This window comes from Falco rusticolus, chromosome 7 (assembly GCF_015220075.1).
Source record: "Falco rusticolus isolate bFalRus1 chromosome 7, bFalRus1.pri, whole genome shotgun sequence".
Taxonomy (NCBI): domain Eukaryota; kingdom Metazoa; phylum Chordata; class Aves; order Falconiformes; family Falconidae; genus Falco; species Falco rusticolus.
In genome coordinates this window covers 29,958,766-29,978,368 of record NC_051193.1, presented here as the reverse complement: position 1 = coordinate 29,978,368, position 19,603 = coordinate 29,958,766, and the positions used below count along the sequence as shown (strand labels likewise).

The following is a 19,603-nucleotide window of genomic DNA, read 5'->3' as shown; positions in this document are numbered from 1 at the left end:
GTGCAGTTTTCTAAAATCATACTTGGGAATGCAGAGCAACCACCCTTACGAGTCATCAGGATCAGTTAATCCTTCCTAAACCTTTGAGTTTTAGGGTCACGTTTAGAGGGTGGCTGCACTCCGGCATTTCTTTGGTTTTGAGGGAAGTGTGTTTGGAAGTTCTTGCTCGATAAATGTGTTCATTTAAATGCTTCTGCAGGGCTGACAGGCCTAATCACCTACGGTGTGATCTTGGTAATTATGGATAGCAACAGGGCATCATTGTTAGAACTCGGTGCTAAATGAAATGGCTTTGATTAATTGTAAATTCATAAGATTGTTCCAGTGTTTCCAGCTGAATTTTCATCTTTATCAGTTTAAGTGCCCACATAGGGGATCAGCTAAGGAAATTGAGTTGAGCCTGGTAGTTAACAATTTACTGTACATCATGGATTTTCGGTCAAGTGATAAAAGGCTGGCAGGAAATGAGAAACTGATACCTCAAATAAGAGTAAACATGTGTTAAGTGTAGCTTTTACAAGATTGTTTGATAAATTATAAATTGGTTTAGGCAAAGCACAATCCGTACTGACATATTTTGGTTAGTTTGAAGCTGATAACGCTAGCACTTGTAATAAGTTTATACATCTGGAGGCAGATCCGTGGCCGATGTAAATTGTCATAACGCTGTTGACGTTAATTGAGTTCCAACAATTTATGCCGATGGAGAGCATGCCTTAGTATCTGCAATAAACAGTGTTTTGTATTGTTGGAATATGAGTCTGAGAAGGAGCTGGAAGTAAATTTGAAGATGTAAAGGAGACTTTTGCTAGGGCCATGGGATTTTAAGCAAACTGATTTTTTTTGAAGCTTAGTTTGTAGTCAGGTACGAGACCTGCAAGTTACCTTACTTGTTACTTTGCAGGAGACATTAAAAAGCATTGGGTCTAAGTCAAGTCCTCATTCTGCAAAAGCTTTTGCAAATGCTTAGCTTTGTCCATAATTTCAGTGATACCAGTAATACTGCTCATGTGTTGGAGTTGGCATGTGCAGCCTTGGACTCTGAAAGGCATGTAAGAAAAACTTTGCGCATGCTTTAAAACTCTTGTCTATAAAGCAAGAAAGGGTTTTGTTTTAGCTTAACTAAAAAGTTGCTTCTAAAGCTCAGTGACCAGAGGATCTGGCCCAGCAGCACAGTCCATGTTGTTTGCTGAGATGTGAAGCAAGCCAGCCATAACAGCTTCACAGTAGTGCTGCTGCTCGAGTACTGCATTTCCTAAATCAAAGGTTAGGATTAGAAATAATTTTCTTTCTTTCTGTTGCAGATCCATGTTTATATATTCCTCGTTTTGCACACATGCTTGAGTTTGGGGATAAGAACCACGAGGTGTCCATGACGGCTCTCAGGCTGTTGCAGAGAATGAAGCGGGACTGGATGCACACCGGCCGCCGGCCGTCTGGGCTCTGCGGAGCAGGTATGTCAAACGCTGGGTGTATCACTTCCCTCACAGTGGGATGCACAGGAGAATCTGGGAGTTGGGAACAGATGAGGACTTTCTGATTTGCTCAGTGATACCACATTCTCTGGGTTTTGTGCTGTTAGGCACCTACAGATTATATAGGTCTTCACTGGAACAGTTTTTGAAATTCAAGCTCCATTTTTGCCCTTGCTCCTACATTACTTGCTCAGATCCTTTGTATCTTACATTTTGGATTTTTTAACCTCCTTTCTGACGCTCTTCTCACCCTCACTCTCTGCAAGATTTAGCTGCTAAAAGGTTTTTTTTTGTCAGCTAAAATGACACCATTAGCGCAAGCACTTTGATTTGTGTCTTTACACAGAGTCTTATGCAAGAGATGCCCTCTTTGACCTGTTCTGTGAAATTATTTCCCTCTACTTCTTCATCTTTTTTCCAAGATCCATTGCTGTCATGATGCTTACGTAAAACCTACCAGTTTGGGAGGGCTAGGTTAAAAGGTAGACAGTACCAGCCAGTGAGGTCAGAGTAATGAAGGGTGTAGATAGTCACAGAGTTTATATATGCACTTTATTTTATTTGAAAGATCTTACATGTGCATGCTGGAACGAGAAATAGTGGTCAAACCTTAGGGAACCCAGAACTGTGCAGTCTTCTTGAAATTTCTAGCCTCTTTTTGTTAACGGTACTTGCTTATTGCACATTGCTAAAAATTTGGGTATAGACTCTATGGGAGACCAGCCTGGTCTTTCATTCACTACATAGACTGTATCCACATGAGCAAGTAATTTGATTCAACAGAGATGGATCAATAGATGGAAGCAGGTGCTGAGTCCCCTGCATCCATCCATGCAACATACAGTTCGTGAGGTGTACTGTGGACGGGTTTTAGCTTGTTTCCCTGGGCTAAATGTCTGTGCCACGCATAGTTCTTTGAAGGACCAGTTGTTAGTTCAGCCTCTGATGTTCCCATTAGAAACTGGAGCACTTCACACATATACCTGAAGTAGAGCTCTGTTTTAGTTTCCACTGAAAAGAAGCAGTTCTGCATGCTTAAAACTGTTCTGTGCACTGACCCACTGCTTGATGAGTGGGGGTGATGCTTCAAAACGGAGCTAGTGCTCTGAATCAACAGACTTGTGAACATGCAGCCAGTGCTAGTTACCTAGCTGTGTAGAGGGTCTTGCCAGAGAGTACTTGGCCACTAGCGAGACAGTGGTAGTGGTGACCATGATGAAGATAACAGCTTAGGCAGATTCAGTGTTTTGCTGGAGATCTTTTTATTGAGGACTAGTAAATTCTGCTGAAAAGATGACAGCTTTGAAAATATGGGATCAATGAGATGTTCTTGTGCTGTATTTTCAGTAGCTGGCCACGGTTGCCCAAATGCTGAAGCACAGAATTTTTCAGGGTGCAGTTTGCAATCAGCTTAATTTTATTGGGTAGGAAGCAAAGTTTGTGAAGTCAATTCAATCACCTGTATTCAGCGGCAAGCTGAGCATAAGCATTTACAGCTTTTTAGCCAAAGGCAGGGGCAAAGAGAGGCTATAGTTATCTGACTGTTTTCTGCTTTTCTTCAGGAAATTTTCCTCTTTGACATTGACTTTCCCTGCTTATTCTCTAGCTCTGCTAGTGGCAGCAAGAATGCATGATTTCCGACGTACTGTTAAAGAGGTCATCAGGGTGGTCAAGGTTTGTGAGTCTACATTAAGGAAAAGGTCAGTGCAATTTTATTGCTTTTATCTTCCGTTTACAGTACTGAAAAGTGGTGTAGTCTAAAACGAACGTATATCGGAGAAAACCAGGTTTTTTTGCTTTTCAAAACTGCCAAGAATAACGTAAGTACAATATGTTTTTAACTGGTCATTTTTAAGTACTAACACCTGCTTCTTATGTAAGGGCTCAAATGCTTAGCAGAGACGGTAAGGAGCACTGTGCCCATTTAACAGGTGAAGAGTTGAAGGCAAAAAAATGTTGGGTTGGAAATGTTAACAGTGTTGTCATGTCTTAAGAAGAAATAATTGATTGATTCTCAAAGCTGAGGGTGTACTGTGGGATTTTATTTTTTTTTTTCATTAATCCAGAATAGAGTGCTGAGAGGTCTTGTCCTTCAGCTGTTATTGAACAGAACTTTTCAAAATATTTTGCTGCAATGTTCATTTTTGATAGTGTCGCACTGCTAATAAATAGAAGACAGTGAAGTGAGTCTAATGCTAAGGTCACTGAAGGGATCCAAACTGGAATTGTCAGCAGAATGTGAGCCTGAAAATAGGAATTTCCCAAGTACCTTTGGCATGTTTGGGGTTTTTTAAAAAGATCTAATACTAGTTTCCATATTTTGATGAAGTAAGCAGTCACTCAGTTTCCCTCATTTTATTTTTGAAAAGCTGTAACATTTTCTTTCCCTGTATTTTCAGTAAAAAATGACCTTTTTGTGAAATATAATGCTTTCTGTTGCCCCCAGATGGAAATTTTTGTACCACCAATATATTCTGAAGTGTGTTCCATCAAGGTCTGTCTTTAGAAAGCTCTCCTGGTGTCTCTCTTTCTCTCCACCTCATTGAGACCAGCTTAAGCACATCCAGCTCTGTCTAATACTTCTTAATAATATTAACTTCTTAATTGTGAAAAGTATTTTTGCCCCAGATCATCTGTGGAACAGGAGTGATGCTATTTCCCTACCATGCCTGGGTGGTATAGGGGTAAAGTTAAAGTGTTTGAAATGCTTCAAGGCACTACAGCTGCAAGGATGGAGTAGTACAAAAGCTACTTTTTTCCTTTGGCCAACAGGTCATGTGTTTTAGTGCGCATTTGGTATGATTGATGATTTATATATCCACAGTGTGCTTCAAGATCCTTTGGTGAAATTGTTAGAGTTGGTTCTTACTAAGAAAATAAGCATAATAAGTTAGAGTTGGAAGGAAAATTAATTTGAGCAATTGTTTCAAGTGAAAAAATCTTACTGCAAAATTCATGCTTTGAAATGTTTACTCAAGTCACACACATCAACTAAAATGACAGCGTTATTTACTTTGACAGAGTAAACGTGACAGCTGAATTATTTTCAGGCAGCTATAATTACAACTATTTATCATGAATCTATAAATTTGATTGATGTTTTTCAAATAAGAGCACGTAATATAGTATTTAACGAAGGCACTTAAAAAAACCCAACTTTGAATAACTCTTTCTGCACTCCAGTTTTTATTCTTTTCTTTCAAGAATTCCTCTCAAAATGCCATTGAGTAGAAGTTGTCTAAATTAATAAGAACTTAGCTTCTCAGTTTTTGATCTACAGTTTTATTTCCTTGTGATTATTGCTATAGTTACTCTGGTGTGTAAAGAGCTACTGCTGCTTGGAGCATTGTGAAGGTGTTAAGCGTAATTGGGTGAACACTCATGAACGGGTGGCGTTGGATGCTATGCTCATGGCTGATGGCTTTGCCCTGACAGCTCTTGAAGTGAAACCAAACAGGAGGCCAGATAACCCTGAAACTTCTAGCCTGCTCGTTTGATTTAGCTCCCAGCTGGCTGCATGGTCCCTGGGGAAGCACAGACCATGGGAAGCTGCATTTGCTTTCAGTGCTGACAGACTTGCATGGCAGAGATCTGCAAGGGACGCGGCAGCACGGGCATGAGGTGCCGCCTCCCCCCTTGCCTTGCGGAGGCAGGCCTGCAGCTGGGGGCGCCGGGGCAGTGTTCCACAGTGGCTTGGCTGAGGGGACGATGCTTTTTAAGAAAGCCCCGCTTGGCTTCCCGTTTTGGGAAGACCCTCAGCAAGGGGTGGCAGCCCTTCCCTAAGCAGGGCACTGTTTTTGATCCAGTGCAATGCAGCTGATGCGACTGTGTAAAACGGGATTAGTTCACTCTGTTGGCCGTCATCTGGAGACCCCCAGGCCCTGTGGTCTATCACCTCTTTCACTGCTGTGTGGTGGAGGAGTAGCCCTTAGGAGGCTTTTCACAAAAATTGGATGTGCCTTCAGGCCATAAAAATGAATGACCCGATCATAAAGGGAATCTATTTTGGAAAGAAAAAGCGACAAAGCATGGCCCGTGGACCCTGTCGCTCATCTCCAAATCAAGAGTTCCTAATTTAACTGTCTGTTTGGTTAAAAATCAGTGTATGTTTGTTTGTAATAGGTGTGGGGGTTTGGTAGGATCTTGGGAAGAACACTTTGTAGTTCCTTCACAGGGCCTTGAAGCTTTATGTTTTGAAGTACACAATTAAAATGTAAAGCTTGTTGCTGTTGTTGAAAGTGAACATATTAAATATTAATAAATGCACTGATAATTCTATCTCATTTCCAGTCTAATTGAAATGATATTAACTTATATATCACTTTATATATTCAAAGTACTGTGCAAATATTAACTAATTAGTCAAATTGTTATTTTCTGTGTAATCATCTGTGGAGATAGCAGAAATTAACTTTTAATAAACCCAACCCTTTTATTCAGTTTAACCCTCACATTCGTGCCTGTGCTCAATGCACCTGTCTTTGCTGCTGCCTTTTTAACCTTTACATACTCTCCCCCTTCATCTGCTTGTTCACCTATTGCATACTTTCTCTGCATACTAAATTCTGTCTTTATCTGCAGTGAGAATAATTTTTGTGATGTTTGTCCATTGTGCATTATCTAATACTGTGCGGCCCTTATGCCTGTTTGAAGATCTTAGGCGCTTCTTGAATAGAAATAAAAAACCGTAAATCAGCTTATCTTTGTTAACACTTATATTTTACTTATTTGCCGTACTCTTTTTATCTTTAAATTAAGCTGCTTTTTACATAAAAAATACTTCTTCTCAGTTCCATAAAGTACTGTCTGTTAAAAAACCTATTTGTGATGAACTTCAGGAGAAGTAAAGCTTCATTCAGAAGGAGTTGGATAAAAGGCCAGAAAGGGTTTAAAGGGCTCATTTTTGAGGTGACTATTTTTTCTCACAACAAAATAGCATTTCTGGGGAAGGAAGACAAGAGTTGTTATGAAGGAACTCCAGTTTCTGGTTGGAGATGCTGCAGGGACTACCATAAATGGGGTCCTTTGCTCATATCCTGAGGGCCCAGCTACAGCTCTTTCAATGCCTGCTTCGGTAATTTTCTGGGAAAATTAAAGATTCATGCATAGAGATAAATGTATTGCCTACAGCTTTTCTTATTTTCATTTCTGCAATATATAGCTCACATAAACTTCATGTCCAAGCTCCCAGTGCAGTCTCAAGCTGGGTAGATGTCTGCCAGAGCAGGCAAAGCGGGGAGCAAGTCGGTATAGGAGTCCAGGGTCAGGCTGGGAAGAGAAGATAGCAGGGGTGCACGTAGCTGCGAGGTGGCTGTGCGGTTGCGTTTTCCAAAATAGCAAAGTCGTATCAAGGCCAGGGCTGAAGGGAAAGGCGTGAAGAAGTCTGTGTTCAGCTGTGATCCAAGTAAAGCCGTGCTAAAATCCCGTGAAAGGTGTCCGATGAATTAAGTGAGAGCTGTTTACCAAAGATACTTGAGCACGGGGAAGGGTCGGGGATGCACAGTATGACCGAGTTGTGGTATTTTAGAAAACTGAGGAAGTTACTTCATGTAAAGGAGCTTGTGGTGGTGTTTGCTCTATCTCAGCTCAGCAGCTCTGGAGCTCCTTCGCTGGCCGCTGATTGTGATAAGCTAAGAAAGTAAATTGAGAAATATTTTATGTCCCCAGTTCAATAATTTCAAGTGGCTTATAGATGATTTCTAGAAATCTTTCCAGTATGGTGAGTAAAATACAACTTGATCCATGCGGGTTGGTATTGCATACCTTTGTAAGTTGAGTTGTCTGATTTAATGAAAAAAAGGTTTTATTTCTGAGGAATCCAATTTCACAGGCAGTGTTCCTTTTTATAAATCCAGCTTCTCTACAGCTAGTAGGCTAATACGTGAATTAGATTCCTAATATATTTTAGTACTTCATACTTATTTAAAAAACGTAATTTCAAAATTATTTGGTGTCTGTTACTTTTGAAACAATAATTAACTTATTAGCACTAACTCAGGCTTAGATCTTGTCAACAGTTTTCTCTGTGTTCGGCTTTCCTCATCTGCGCGGCTGTTAAGAAATTAAGCAGCACGCTATTTTACTTTTCCAGGAGATCATAGAGTGTTTTTGACAGGCCACAGTGGAAGGAATCATGCTAATGAAACAAAATTTTAAGGAATGTGAAAGCATTTTGTTTCATTAGCTTGGTGTGAACATTTGAATCAGGTGGAGAAAGAAACCCAAGAACAAAAAATTCCAGATCGTTTAGACTGGTGGACTTCTGGGATGGCCAAGGAGATAACATCGGTGGGATAGCGGGTGAGCTAACCGTGTGCTCAAGTGTTAACCCGAATTAACCACATATGTAAGCGTTTGCAGAATCAGGGCTTTGAAATTTAAGCTAATGAATTTGTGAGAATTTTAAATCTCTGTTTTGGTGTGAGCAAGTAAAAACCAACTAATTCTAAAGGGTCCTTTATTTAGTACAATACATCTTTCAAGGTGCCCATTCTTTAATATGTAGAAAAACAACAGAGAGTTGCCAGCAAATGAGCACCATTAAATTATCAGTCACCAATTAATTTGCAGTAAATGACTGTGTGTGTATGCTCTTACTCCATTGCAAAAAGAGGTGAATGTATTAATGTAGTACACCGTGGAAGTGAAAATGCTTCTCTTTACAGTTGCATTGGGCTGGGAACACAGACAGCCTAATTCAGCGCAGCTCAGGTGATAAGTTGTAACACTACAGTAACTGGATCGCCTTTGATTTTGTCCTTACCTATTCATGTAGGCTTCAAAAATACCTTTTCTTTATTGCTACAAGTATGTGTAAAATCGTGTTACATGTACAATGATTAGATACCAGAGGATTACACTTCTGTTTGTTTACATACTGATGGGTACTGGAAAACTTTTTTCATGTCATGTAGGAAGCATTTAGTAACTGTTTCTGATATATGTTCTATATTAAGTATCACTTGTAGGGTATGTGTTTACATACTTCCATAAATCATTCATGCATAAATATTGTATGGCTTGGAAAAAAAAAATGGGAGAGAAGGATGATGCAATAGACTGTTAAATTTGTAGTATAAAAAACAGTGATGGTTCGCCACATCAGTGTAAATTCTGAACTACTTTCCTATGAGTGAGTGCACGGGTTTAGAGTGGTAGGCAACACTGATGAACGTTCAGTTAGAACAGTGGTGATCTACTGCAGGGTTTTGGTACTTCACCAAGATAAAAAAGTAAATCCCTTTCCCAGAGTCTGCGAATGTTGGAGTTGTCAAATCAGCTGATCTATTACTAGAACTTTTGTAACTGATACGACAGTTAAGATTATGTAGAGATCATGTAAGTTATTACTTATGTTTTTAATTATATTGTTAATTTTGGAAAAATCAAGGGAGTTTAATTACCACCAGCAGCTTATCTCACAATAAAGTTCTTTTCATGTATTTCTGCTAACAATATGCCAATATTCAGCTCAGTACTTTTTTTTTAATCCATTAATAAAATAATTTAAGTACCTTAAAAAGACCTTTCTCAACAGGTAACTTAAAAGCTGATTGCTCAGGATTAAATTTCATGTTCACTCTTTAAAAAAAAAAGTCTCTGAAGTTACAATTTGCCCTTCTGTATAGGGGTCGAGCACAAGATACCTCTGCTTTATGCTGCCTGCTTTCTAGAGCTAGATGCTAATTGTGTACATGTAGGATGACACCATGGCTTTTCCTAGCTGGTCTCTGCTTAGAAGCCCCTCTTGGACTTTGAACTTGGACTCCTGAAGCATTTCTGAGTTGGGATCCAGAAGACCTTGTTCTTTTATGTGCTTTCTCGCACCCCACTGCTGCAGAATTTCAATTAAACATTAAACCCGAGCAGCTAGCTGTGCACGGGAGTCTTTTTTTTTCCTTGGCTGTAGGTTGGATTCATAACTCTCCACTGGACAGTCCCCCTGAAGCAAAACAAAGTAAAAAACCTTGCTTAAAAATGACTGACCCGTTTTCTCTTGTTGGGAGCTAAAATTAAGTGTGAATAGAATCTGTTTACTGTTTTGTGCACAGAAGTGCTTTATCAGAAGACAAGGTGTGGTTTTGTCTGTAAAGGAATGAAACAAAAGCCGTGGAAATTTTTCTTTGAAAAAAAGGGTTGGGGTTAGGAGCAGATGACACTAAGCTCTGGAAAAACTTTTCTCCCGAAGGAATTTGCTTGAAAGAGTTTGCTGTGAGAAACTGTATGAGGAGGGTTTATACTGGAAGTTGAATCCTAGCCTGGGCTGTAGTGGTTGTCTCTGCTTCGACTATAAATAGAAAATACTTGTCTGCCAAATTTCAGTTTTTAGAGCCCTTTTGAATTTGTGCCAAGGAAATAGTATCTTAATTTGTATATCTGTTTATTTTCCTCCTTCTGTGTATAACTTGAAATGGCAACTTTTATTAGATTTTTTTAGATTAACAAAAGTGCAAAATGAACTTGGGTATCATTTTAATGTGGACCTTAAAAATAACCTGTAGCTATTTTTTTTTTTTTTCATGAGGGCACTCCCTTGCCCCTGAAATTACTGTGCTTATAATTAGGGTTGCATCAGTTTTTCTTATCTGCCAAATTAATGTTACCTTGTTTCATGCGGGGTAGACTGCTGTGTGCATCAGTTTGTTGCTTTGGTGGCATGTGTCCAAAATTAAAGAAATGTTTAAAAATATGTAGACAGGATATCAGCCAATGTAAAATGTTGAGGCAGGCAAATGGTTGGCAAAGGCAGGTATTTATTTATATCGAGTGGAAGGAGGAAATGTTGAGTGAGCAGCTCACTCTCCCACAGAGATGATGCTCAAACTGTGATCCTTGGCCATCAGGGATGGTTCTTCATTTCAGGAGGAAGGCTAGAGCCCTGTGGTTAAGACTAGTGAGAAATGAAGAAATTATGTACTACTCTAAATTGGGGCTCGCTGCAGGCCTGTGCCTATGCTGTGGCTGGCGGGTGGTCAGCCTGCGCCCCGTTTGGCTTGTGTCAGGGCTGAGGAAGGGCATGGGACTGGGTGCTGGTGGCCGGCTCAAATGGTCGCACCGTGCTGTGCTGTGGGTTTGAGCTCCTTCTAGCACTGCCAGCAAACATGGCATAGCTCTGTCCTGTCCTGGCGCAGATGCACTGAAGGTCTTGGGAGAGACCCATGCTGCCATTTTAGCCGGGTGGTGGCCGGTGGCTCACCCGTGGGGCTAACACTTGTGGGTGCGGGGAGCGCCATGTGAGTCACACGACACGGTGGACAAGGAGAGGGGCAGGCAGAGCCTCCGATGTCCGCAAGGAGACGTGCATGGGGTTAGGTGCTGGAACTGAAGCATGGTCATCTTACCCCCAGCCTTGCTTCACAAGCAACTGGTTTTGCTACTGGTGTTTGCTACGTCGCTCCGCACGCCCCGAGGTGGTGTCGTTTGGCTGGGCGCTGGGTCTGGCTGCACGTCTTGGACTCGGAGCCAGTGGAATAAACAAACCAGGTGTCTTTGCCAAAGTGTATATTGGCTTTTTGCAGTGGGAGGAGAATAATACTTTAATGAGGTGAGTGTGGTTGGGAGGAAAAGTCTTCCTGAAGTGGAACTACCTGTGAATGCATGATTCATATGTGGCGAGATGGAGGACTGTAGTTTAATGGTGGTGACTGGCAAAATCCATGCTCCTAAAATAAGGCATGGGTTTGGCATGAAGTGAATCCTGAATTAAAATAATAATAACAGCAGTGCCCTAGCCAGGTTTTCCCTCTAGCCTGATAGATGAGGCTCCCTTCTGGAAGGTGGGTAATGCGCGCTGGAAGCCCGTTAGCACTGAGAAACGCTTCTAGTCTGTTAATTAAAAGCTGGGTGATGCTGCTGCCAACAGCATCCTCCTCTCCTTTCCAATTTGATCTGAAAGGGAGGAGGAGGGAGCTGGTCCCTGGTACTCTGAGGGAAGGTTTTGAGCTGTCAGTCACTCTCAAATACATGGCTAATTTGGGGCTTGGTGGAGATGCCTGAACTCCAAAAGTAAGACTAGGTTTCAGAGGCTTTCTTCTCCTCAGCAGCACTATTTTTGGCTGGCATAGCCGTGCGTGGGCTCGGTGTGCTGCTTGCTGTTGGTTTGGCATAGAGGTGCCTGGCTCTCCCTGCCATGTCACTGCAGGAGGTGCCACACGTGGCCTGTGCTCCAGGAGCAGGGTGCCTCTGGGCAAGGTGGCCTGAAGCTACGGCATGCCTGCATCCCTCTTGCCTTGCTCCTCAGTTTATAAAAAAAGAAATGCAGGTACTGATGAGGATAAAGGCCGAGAGTGTGGCCCTGTGCTCTTGGGTTTGACCCTGGAATTGGTTGGAAACTGAATTTCCGTGCTAGAGAAAATTACTTCTTCGGAGGGAGTTCTGTTGCGGTCAGAAGTAGAGGGGAAAGCCACGACTGCGTTTAGGTGGGGAGAAATGTCGAAAGGTTCAGTGCTGGGAGTACTGAATCACCCTTTTTAGTTTCCTAGCTTTGCAGATGGAAGCTGTTGTCAGCTTTGCTTCCTCTGGAAGATGGGAATATTCCAGTAAAGCAGCTGCAGACCCGTCATTGCCGTTTTCCCATGGAAAATGTTGATATTATTAAAAGGGCACTTTCTGTCAGAAAAGCGTTCTGCCAGACATTTCCTGACCTGGCTTTGTAGTTAACCTTTTGTCTCACTTTCTCCATCTGTAAAATGGATGTGCTTGTTCTCCACCACCTGTATAAAATGATGAAATTACGGCGTCGTCTCATTTAAGATTCAGCTCCTTTGAAAGGTTCAGCTGCTTTCATGGCAGATTCCCCATGGAGCTAGTCCTCTCTCTCACATAGGAAGGAACTTTTAAAACACAAACATTAAACAAATACAAAGTATGTTACTGTAAAATTATATGCATTTGCCTATTCCATCTGTGCAACGTGTAGATGATCTTTTTATTTTTCTACTGCTTTTGTGTGTCCTGGGAAGATTGCTTCTTGTCCTTCTTCCAGTCTGCTGAAGAGACGTTACTTTAACACTTGCTTTGCATAAATTAATCATGCTAACATATCAGGAATATTTTAGAGCATACTCCTAAACTATGACGGCAGACATTTTAGTTTGGGAATCTGTTTTGTTGTTGCTGTTGATAACAAAACAATGAGATGGGAGGGATGAGCTGTGTTTCCTGTCTTAGTTTTGTCAGTCTATACTTACTTGACCATAGGGGCCGTGGTATTTCTGTTCAGTCCTTGTTCATCAAAAAAAGTGTGTGTTACATTCTGTAATAAATCAAAAGCTAACTTGTGATTGAAAAGCTACTTTCTTTGCAGCAGGTGAAACAATTAGTATCACTTCAGTTTTAATGTAATCTGCATTTGAGCCAGAGTTTCTAACGATGACATGTTTATTCTGTAACTTAGCAGACTGACAAATTTTGTTACTCTTAAAGGCGTTCTTAAAGATGTTATGGTGATGTGCTATATGCTTTGGTAGGTTGACAGAGTTCGAAGATACACCAACAAGTCAGCTAACCATAGATGAGTTCATGAAGATTGACTTGGAAGAAGAATGTGATCCTCCTTCGTTTACAGCTGGTCAAAAAAAATTGAAGATACAGCAGGTGAATTCTGAATTGGATGCTCTCTGTATTTCTCTCCTCCCTCTGTATATTCCTTTTTGAATCAGTTAATACTAAATCCTGACTGACCAGCCTTTGATAAGGTTTAGTTACATTTAATTTGAGGTTCTTAAGAGAAGGGTGAGCATTAATGCATATATAATGATATACACAGTGCATTAACTAAAGGATATTTTTTGTTTTACTGGCAAAGGGATAGCTTCCCATTTAAAAAAATAATTATATATATATAAGTTTTTTTCCTGTATCATTTTTGCTCACTCCTCCAGAGAGATGTGCTCTTCCAGATATGTAGCTTCAAATGTAGCTTTAAACGTTCCCTGATGAGGGATCGAAGTACGTCTACTGTTGTAGCCAGCCACTGCAGAAAGAACAGAGCCACTGCTTTTGTTAGTGCAGATCAGGATGTCTGGGTAGTGGAGTAAACAAGCACCACCTGAGCTTCCGTGTTTTTCAGGCTACCAGGGTTTGGTGCGTAGCCACGACTGCTGTATTGTGGGTCAGGGTTCAGCACACTCTGCCCAGATGCTCCCCCATTTGCAAGCTGACGCAGTTGCACTGGGCACAGTTACCTCCTTCTTGCTTGCTTTCTTGCTGCATGTGTGTTTCCCTTTTTTGTGCTTTCCCTTTTACTGAAGTGTCAAATCTTTTTGTCCTTAGAAAACTGGAGGCTCTCATGTGACAGCTTAAGCTGAGCTTGTGGCATGGAGGTCTTGAGTAGCTGTCCTTATGTCTGCACTTCCCTTTTGTGTGCTGCGTGCAGTCTTCCACCCTGGTTAGCAAGAACCAGGGTTGCAAAGGTGTAAGCTTTGTTACTGGATCAGAAACGGTGCGCTGTTTTTAAGGTGATACCCATGGTCAGGAGAAGTGCCATTACATATAACTTTTGTTTAAACACATATGAAAACAATAAGCCAATTACTTCAATGAGACTGCAGGTTTTGTTGTGTGGTACAACACCTGCTTCCGCAGAGATTAGTTCTCATGTGGCTTCATTTCTTTACAAAGCATGAACTGAAGCTGGTACCAGCAGAGAACGTTTTACTACTGTCACAGCCAATTCTTACATTATTAGTTTTTCAGGGAGTTTCATTTAAAGGTCTGTAGGCGTGTTTATGATGTTCTCAAGAGCCTGCCAGGTGCTGTAAGTCAGTGGGCTTCACTCTGCCATCGCCTGTGTGCTATGTCTGGGCTGGGCACTGCAATTCCAGCACTGTCCTTGCACTTCTTTGCGTCTACAGGGACAGTCAGAGAGTTTGACTGCTGAGGAAAGGGGCCTTTTATTTGCAGCTTGCCAGAGTGAAGGTTCCTTTTGAAATACAGAAATAGGTGGGACATTTGAAATTGGTCAGTATTTTGAAACTTGTCTGTCTGACCTGTCTGACACTGCAAAGTAATTTGGGTTGGGTTTTAAACTTGCTTTTTGCTTTTAAAATACCCTATCATTCTCTGTCTCTATATACAGTTCACAAACAGTAGAAAGTTGTGGGTTTTTTTTAGTAATTTCACATATATTTTATTTTTGTTTCAGCTTGAGAAGGCATTATCAAAAAAGCTGGAGGATTTTGAAGGTATAAGTTGTGTTTAGTGTAACATATCACTCATTTGTTCAAAATTACATCAATGATTGCTGAGTTTTATTTTTATTTCAACACCACAGGTGAAATATCGAGCTATCAAGATGAAATAGAGATTGAATTAGAAAACAGTAGACCAAAAGCAAAAGGCGTCTTTGCAAATTTCACTAAAGATGGTAAGTCTATAAAGTCTTGTGACCACTTAAATAGTAACAGGTTCAGATCCTGCAGGCAGTCTTAAGTGTATAAACTTTATTGTGATAAACATGATCATGTATATGGTCTCTATTGGGTTGGAGTTCTCTCTGCCAATTAGTTGGTTCATATATCAGTCTTCAAAACAGCTGCATTGTTCATTAATGATTTCAGTTGTTCTTCTTTCCTGGTGCCTTATAAGCTTGGCACTGGCACATAAGAAAGTTCCTTTTCATCTCTGAAAGTGCAGTGGACCAGTATCTAGACCCTTCTGTCACCAAATCCCACAGCTGACTTGGTGATGTGAAAGGGCCTTGCCTGTGTTGAAATGGCTATTTTTGATTTGTAGTTCTACCAGTAAGTAGCTGGCTTCTCTTACAGAGCCATTTTACTTGCCATAATTCGATAACACAATACTTCTATTTTAAATCATGACTGTATTCACAAGAATATGTTTTATTAGCCGAGGTAATGAATTGGAAGAGCATCTAAAAACTCCATGTATTCATATATTGTAATAAAATAATGTATATTTCTTCTACAGATTTTCTCTAAAAGTTTTTATTCTTTTAAGTCAGCATCTCTCTATTTATTAAGTTTCCGTAACGGATGGTATGCAGTGGCTGATTGGGTTTTTTCCCCTTTACAGATTCTATAGAAGATAATACCTCTAGCATATTTGGAGAGGAGGAGGCAGAAGATGAGGAACTGGAAGCAGCTGCTAATCACTTAAACAAGGACTTTTATAATGAACTTCATGAGAAGGATAGAGGGAAAAAAAATGAAGATGAGGAATACAAAAATGGAAAGGAAGCTCTTGTAAGACCACCCGCATTGGAATCCTTGCTTGGCCCACTCCCCACTGCAGCTAGTCTTGGCATAACAGAGTCCATAAAAGAGTGCATATCCACTAAGGACCGAGAGCCTGGTGAGTAGGAGATCGGTTCAGCTCAGGGTGGAAACTGGACACATGCAGACAGTTGTGGGTTTGTTGTGTAATTTGCATGTATCCTGGCGGTTAGCAATTCCATCAATCACTGTAACATCGATGTACAGGAGCTGTGAGATTGGGTGGGACCAGTGGTCTTGGTTGTTGATGTTGGTCATTGGCATCTGCTCCTCAGGAAGCAGCAGGAAAATCTGGAGTGCCTAATTATTTTCTGCAGCCTGAGAATGTGTATCTCTTAGTCAAATAGATTTGCAGTCGTATGATAGCTAATGGGCATATTTCAAGCCATGGAGTCTCAATTTGGAAGTTGGAGGAAGCAGATTCCTGTAAATATGACTGGAAATTAAAACCCAAGTATGAGAATTTTAGATCAAGGCAGAGTTTCTCAGGAGACATTTTACTGGAGTCAAACATGATGCAGTCTGTCTCTCTGATTGAGAATCTTTGCAAATGGCAAATACTTAAAATGTTTGTAAGAGGAGATAACCGGTTGTATGCTTTTTTCTTTGATATGAACTTTGATGTGTATCGTGGTGGTTTTGCTCCATTTTTCTTAAAACCCCCAGATCGATCTGCATTATAAAGCTCTGTATAGTACAGTGGGAGCGGGACTGATCAACTAAGGAAGCCAGTTTTGCCATAACCATTAAAGCAGACAGTACTGCAAACAGCCAGGCACCCAGGCAGGTTTGTTTGCTTTTTCTTATGTGTGCTTGAGGTTTATGGAGATGGCATTTTTAAAAATTCCTTTTGCATCTTAATGACTACGAGAACAGAACATATCTAAAGGCCATTTTATTCTTTTCTTTATCACAGTTAATTTTTCCATCATAAGACATACCTGTCCAAATCTGTTTTGTCAGCTTACCTGGGGGTCGACACAGCAGAACATTTTGTTATCCAAACTGTTCTGATGCTAATTTCTGTTCAGCATCAACTACTTACAATAAGATACTCCCTGCCTCAATAGATGAACTGAATGCATTCAGATGCTTATTATGTTAGTGTTCACCTTCCAGAAATGTGGCAGGATGATTGCATGTTTATATTCTATACAAACGAAATCATATAGAAACAGTTGAGTGGATTTCGTTTTGTTTTAATTACAATTAAGAAAATGGATGGCTCGTGGCTTGTCTTTCTGCTGGAAATCAGCAGTTCATGTTGAAGAGTTGTCGGTAATGGCTAGAAGCTGTTGTTGTCTGGCTAGCCAGTGACCTGCAAAAATGAGTTTCCAGTGATGGACGTTTCTCAGCTGGCATTGCTATTGACCATTTTAATGGACAGGCTGAGGACTGAGGTGAAGGATGAAGCTTAGCTGGTATAGCCAGGTATGTTCCTCTGAGTCAGGCTTCAAGCAGGTGGGCAGGACAGTGCATGGCTGCTCATGCTATGGCTTGTCTGCATTTGCTGTTTGTTTTCTTTCAAAAGTGGAAGATGTGCCAAATGAGCTGAATTTCAAAACCAAATGGGTTTCAGTATGTTCATTCTCTTTTAATGCATCTGAGAAATCATTGTGGGTGTTTGAACAAGTACTTTTCATAACATGTTCTGAAGCTTATATGCAGAATTACTGTTTTGTTTTTATTTTTATTATAGATCCTGCCTGAAACTTTTTTTTTTCCAGCGACTCTGCTAATTTATTTTAATAATTTTAAAGTTTCATGTTAAGTCAGATTCATTTTGGTTGTGTCTGTGCTGCAGGATGGTTTTGCTGGGGTGCAGTTTCCAGTCTCCAAGCCCTTGCCACATGGTGCCTGTGTGGTGTGGCTGCATCAGGGTGTGCGTGTGCATCATCTCCCTGAGAACCTTGTTTCCTTTGGGAGGTCATCGGGGTTCAGGAGCAGTAACAGAGCCTTGATGTGTTTTGGATGATTGAGAGCCAGGTCTAGCAGACAAGCTGGGAAGTACACCTGGCTTACAGCTGGAATGTCGTTATGCAGATTAGAGAAAACCTCTTGTTAAGATGCCTCCCGTTGGTCACCTGCACATCTTAGCTCTGAACCTCAATGAAACTGGTGTAGATGTTTCTGTCACCTCAGGCAATGACATCTTGAGTTCTGCCTCATAGCTCTGGGAAATCTAGGAAAGGCTTGTACCTGGAAGTAGTATCTTCTTCTATCAAGCCAACTGGTATAGTTCTAAAAATTAGACAATTTCCAGGTTTCTGGGCCCTTCATCAAGTCTGAAAAGGAACAGCAGTTTTCAAAACTAAATACAGGATGAGAGCAGTTGCTCCGAGTTTAATTTGAATGGCATAATCATCTTGAAACAAAAGTAGTTGGTACCTGTGGAGGGAGGAGGAAAAGATCATAAAATTTCCTGCATTTATCCTGTGTATTTGAATTCGGTTTAGTGCAATTTATACTGTGACTCTCAGCTGGCTGTAGACTTGTTGTGGTATTTCATGTTCCAACACCTACGTCCATTGGAGAAGGAAGAGAGTCATTGTAACATCACACCCTTAAGGTGACGCTTTGGTCCTTCTCCACAGCTGTGTAAGTCATGAACCAGGAACCTTTCCCTTCCCTCAGCCCTCTGCAACCCTGACTCATCTTCTGCTGTGCGGACCATCTGGCTCAGGTTAGGCTGGAGACCTTGGTCAGAATGATTTTTATCTCCTGCGGGGCTCCACGTGTTGTTGGATGGGTATATTACGTCCAGTCACTGCAGTGGCTGGAAACAGCGTGCCCGGTGCAGTGTGGTGAGGATTCCCTGCAGACCCTCACAGTGATAACACTGCGTGGTTGGGCAGGTGGCTATTAAATAGGAGCTCAGCAAGCAGGTGCAGTATGCGCAGTGTTTGGCCTCCCTAAATGCAGGGTATCTCCTCTCCTTGCTGTAATGATCTCTCTTCCTCAAAAAACACTCTGCTGTAGGTACCTTCTACAAAGTCTTTTCATTTGGCTTTTGCATGTGGTAATTCAGTTTATAATTGCCTACATCAGCTGTTTTGGGAAATCTTCCACCTTTGTGCCACAGCGGCTGCAGCAACAGCAGAAGGTTTCTTGCAAACTGCTTATGCAGGTAAGGCTTAGGTGCAGAGCCCAGGTATTAAGAAAAATTTAGTGTATTTTTTCTCCACTTACATTTGATATTTGAGCAGTGTGAGCTTGTCTATATGAATGTTTTATGGAAAACATAGTATTTTAGCAAATTTGCATTACAAAGACAGCATGTGAGGTATCGGGTTAATGAGTCTGAGGCAGTAAAGTGCTTAGAATAAACACTACATTTGACTGGTTTTTTCCTACAAAGTGTATTAATTTGCAGAGACATTTAAGTTTGAGTCTTTGCAAACTGCTTCTTTCTTATTCTCATGATAGAAGCGCTTTATAATGAGATCTCCATTTCAGAGTTGGACATTGGGTACATCAGTCTGTCCATTTTCCTGGCCATGCAGCATCCCAGCACCCTCTCGATGCTCTACATGCTTTTCCTGATTCTGCAGTTCCTCAAAACAGGGCACTGTTTCCTTTAGGAGACTGCCATGGTCAAATACCATGGTCTTTGTTCTCAAGAAATAACATTCTTTGCTGTAAAATTTCCCTTTGCAATTTATTTTTATGTCCCTTTTGTACTGCTTCAGATAATTTATCATCTTTCTTGGTGTTTATGTCCTGGTGTTTGCTGGCTGTCATCCTGTCCTTCCCGTGTCATGCTGCTAGGCTGTACAGTGCCAGTTCATCTGTTCTTGCCACAGAAAGCAAAAGTCATAAATTTAGTTTTGGCCAGGGCTAAAAGTGAGCAAGGTCTGATAATAACAGAGATAAAGGTAAAATACAGGGTGTAAG

General features: G+C 41.0%; 1 protein-coding gene across 1 annotated transcript in view; it reads left to right on the top strand.

Annotated features, from left to right (window-relative positions):
• Positions 1 to 19,603, top strand: part of BRF1 (BRF1 RNA polymerase III transcription initiation factor subunit) — a 175,621-nt gene that overhangs the window by 85,649 nt on the left and 70,369 nt on the right. The window contains exons 6-11 of the mRNA XM_037396225.1: positions 1,305 to 1,454; positions 3,082 to 3,175; positions 12,944 to 13,070; positions 14,620 to 14,659; positions 14,749 to 14,841; positions 15,510 to 15,788. Coding sequence (XP_037252122.1) covers positions 1,305 to 1,454; positions 3,082 to 3,175; positions 12,944 to 13,070; positions 14,620 to 14,659; positions 14,749 to 14,841; positions 15,510 to 15,788 — 783 coding nt within the window. The remainder of the gene's footprint in view (positions 1 to 1,304; positions 1,455 to 3,081; positions 3,176 to 12,943; positions 13,071 to 14,619; positions 14,660 to 14,748; positions 14,842 to 15,509; positions 15,789 to 19,603) is intronic.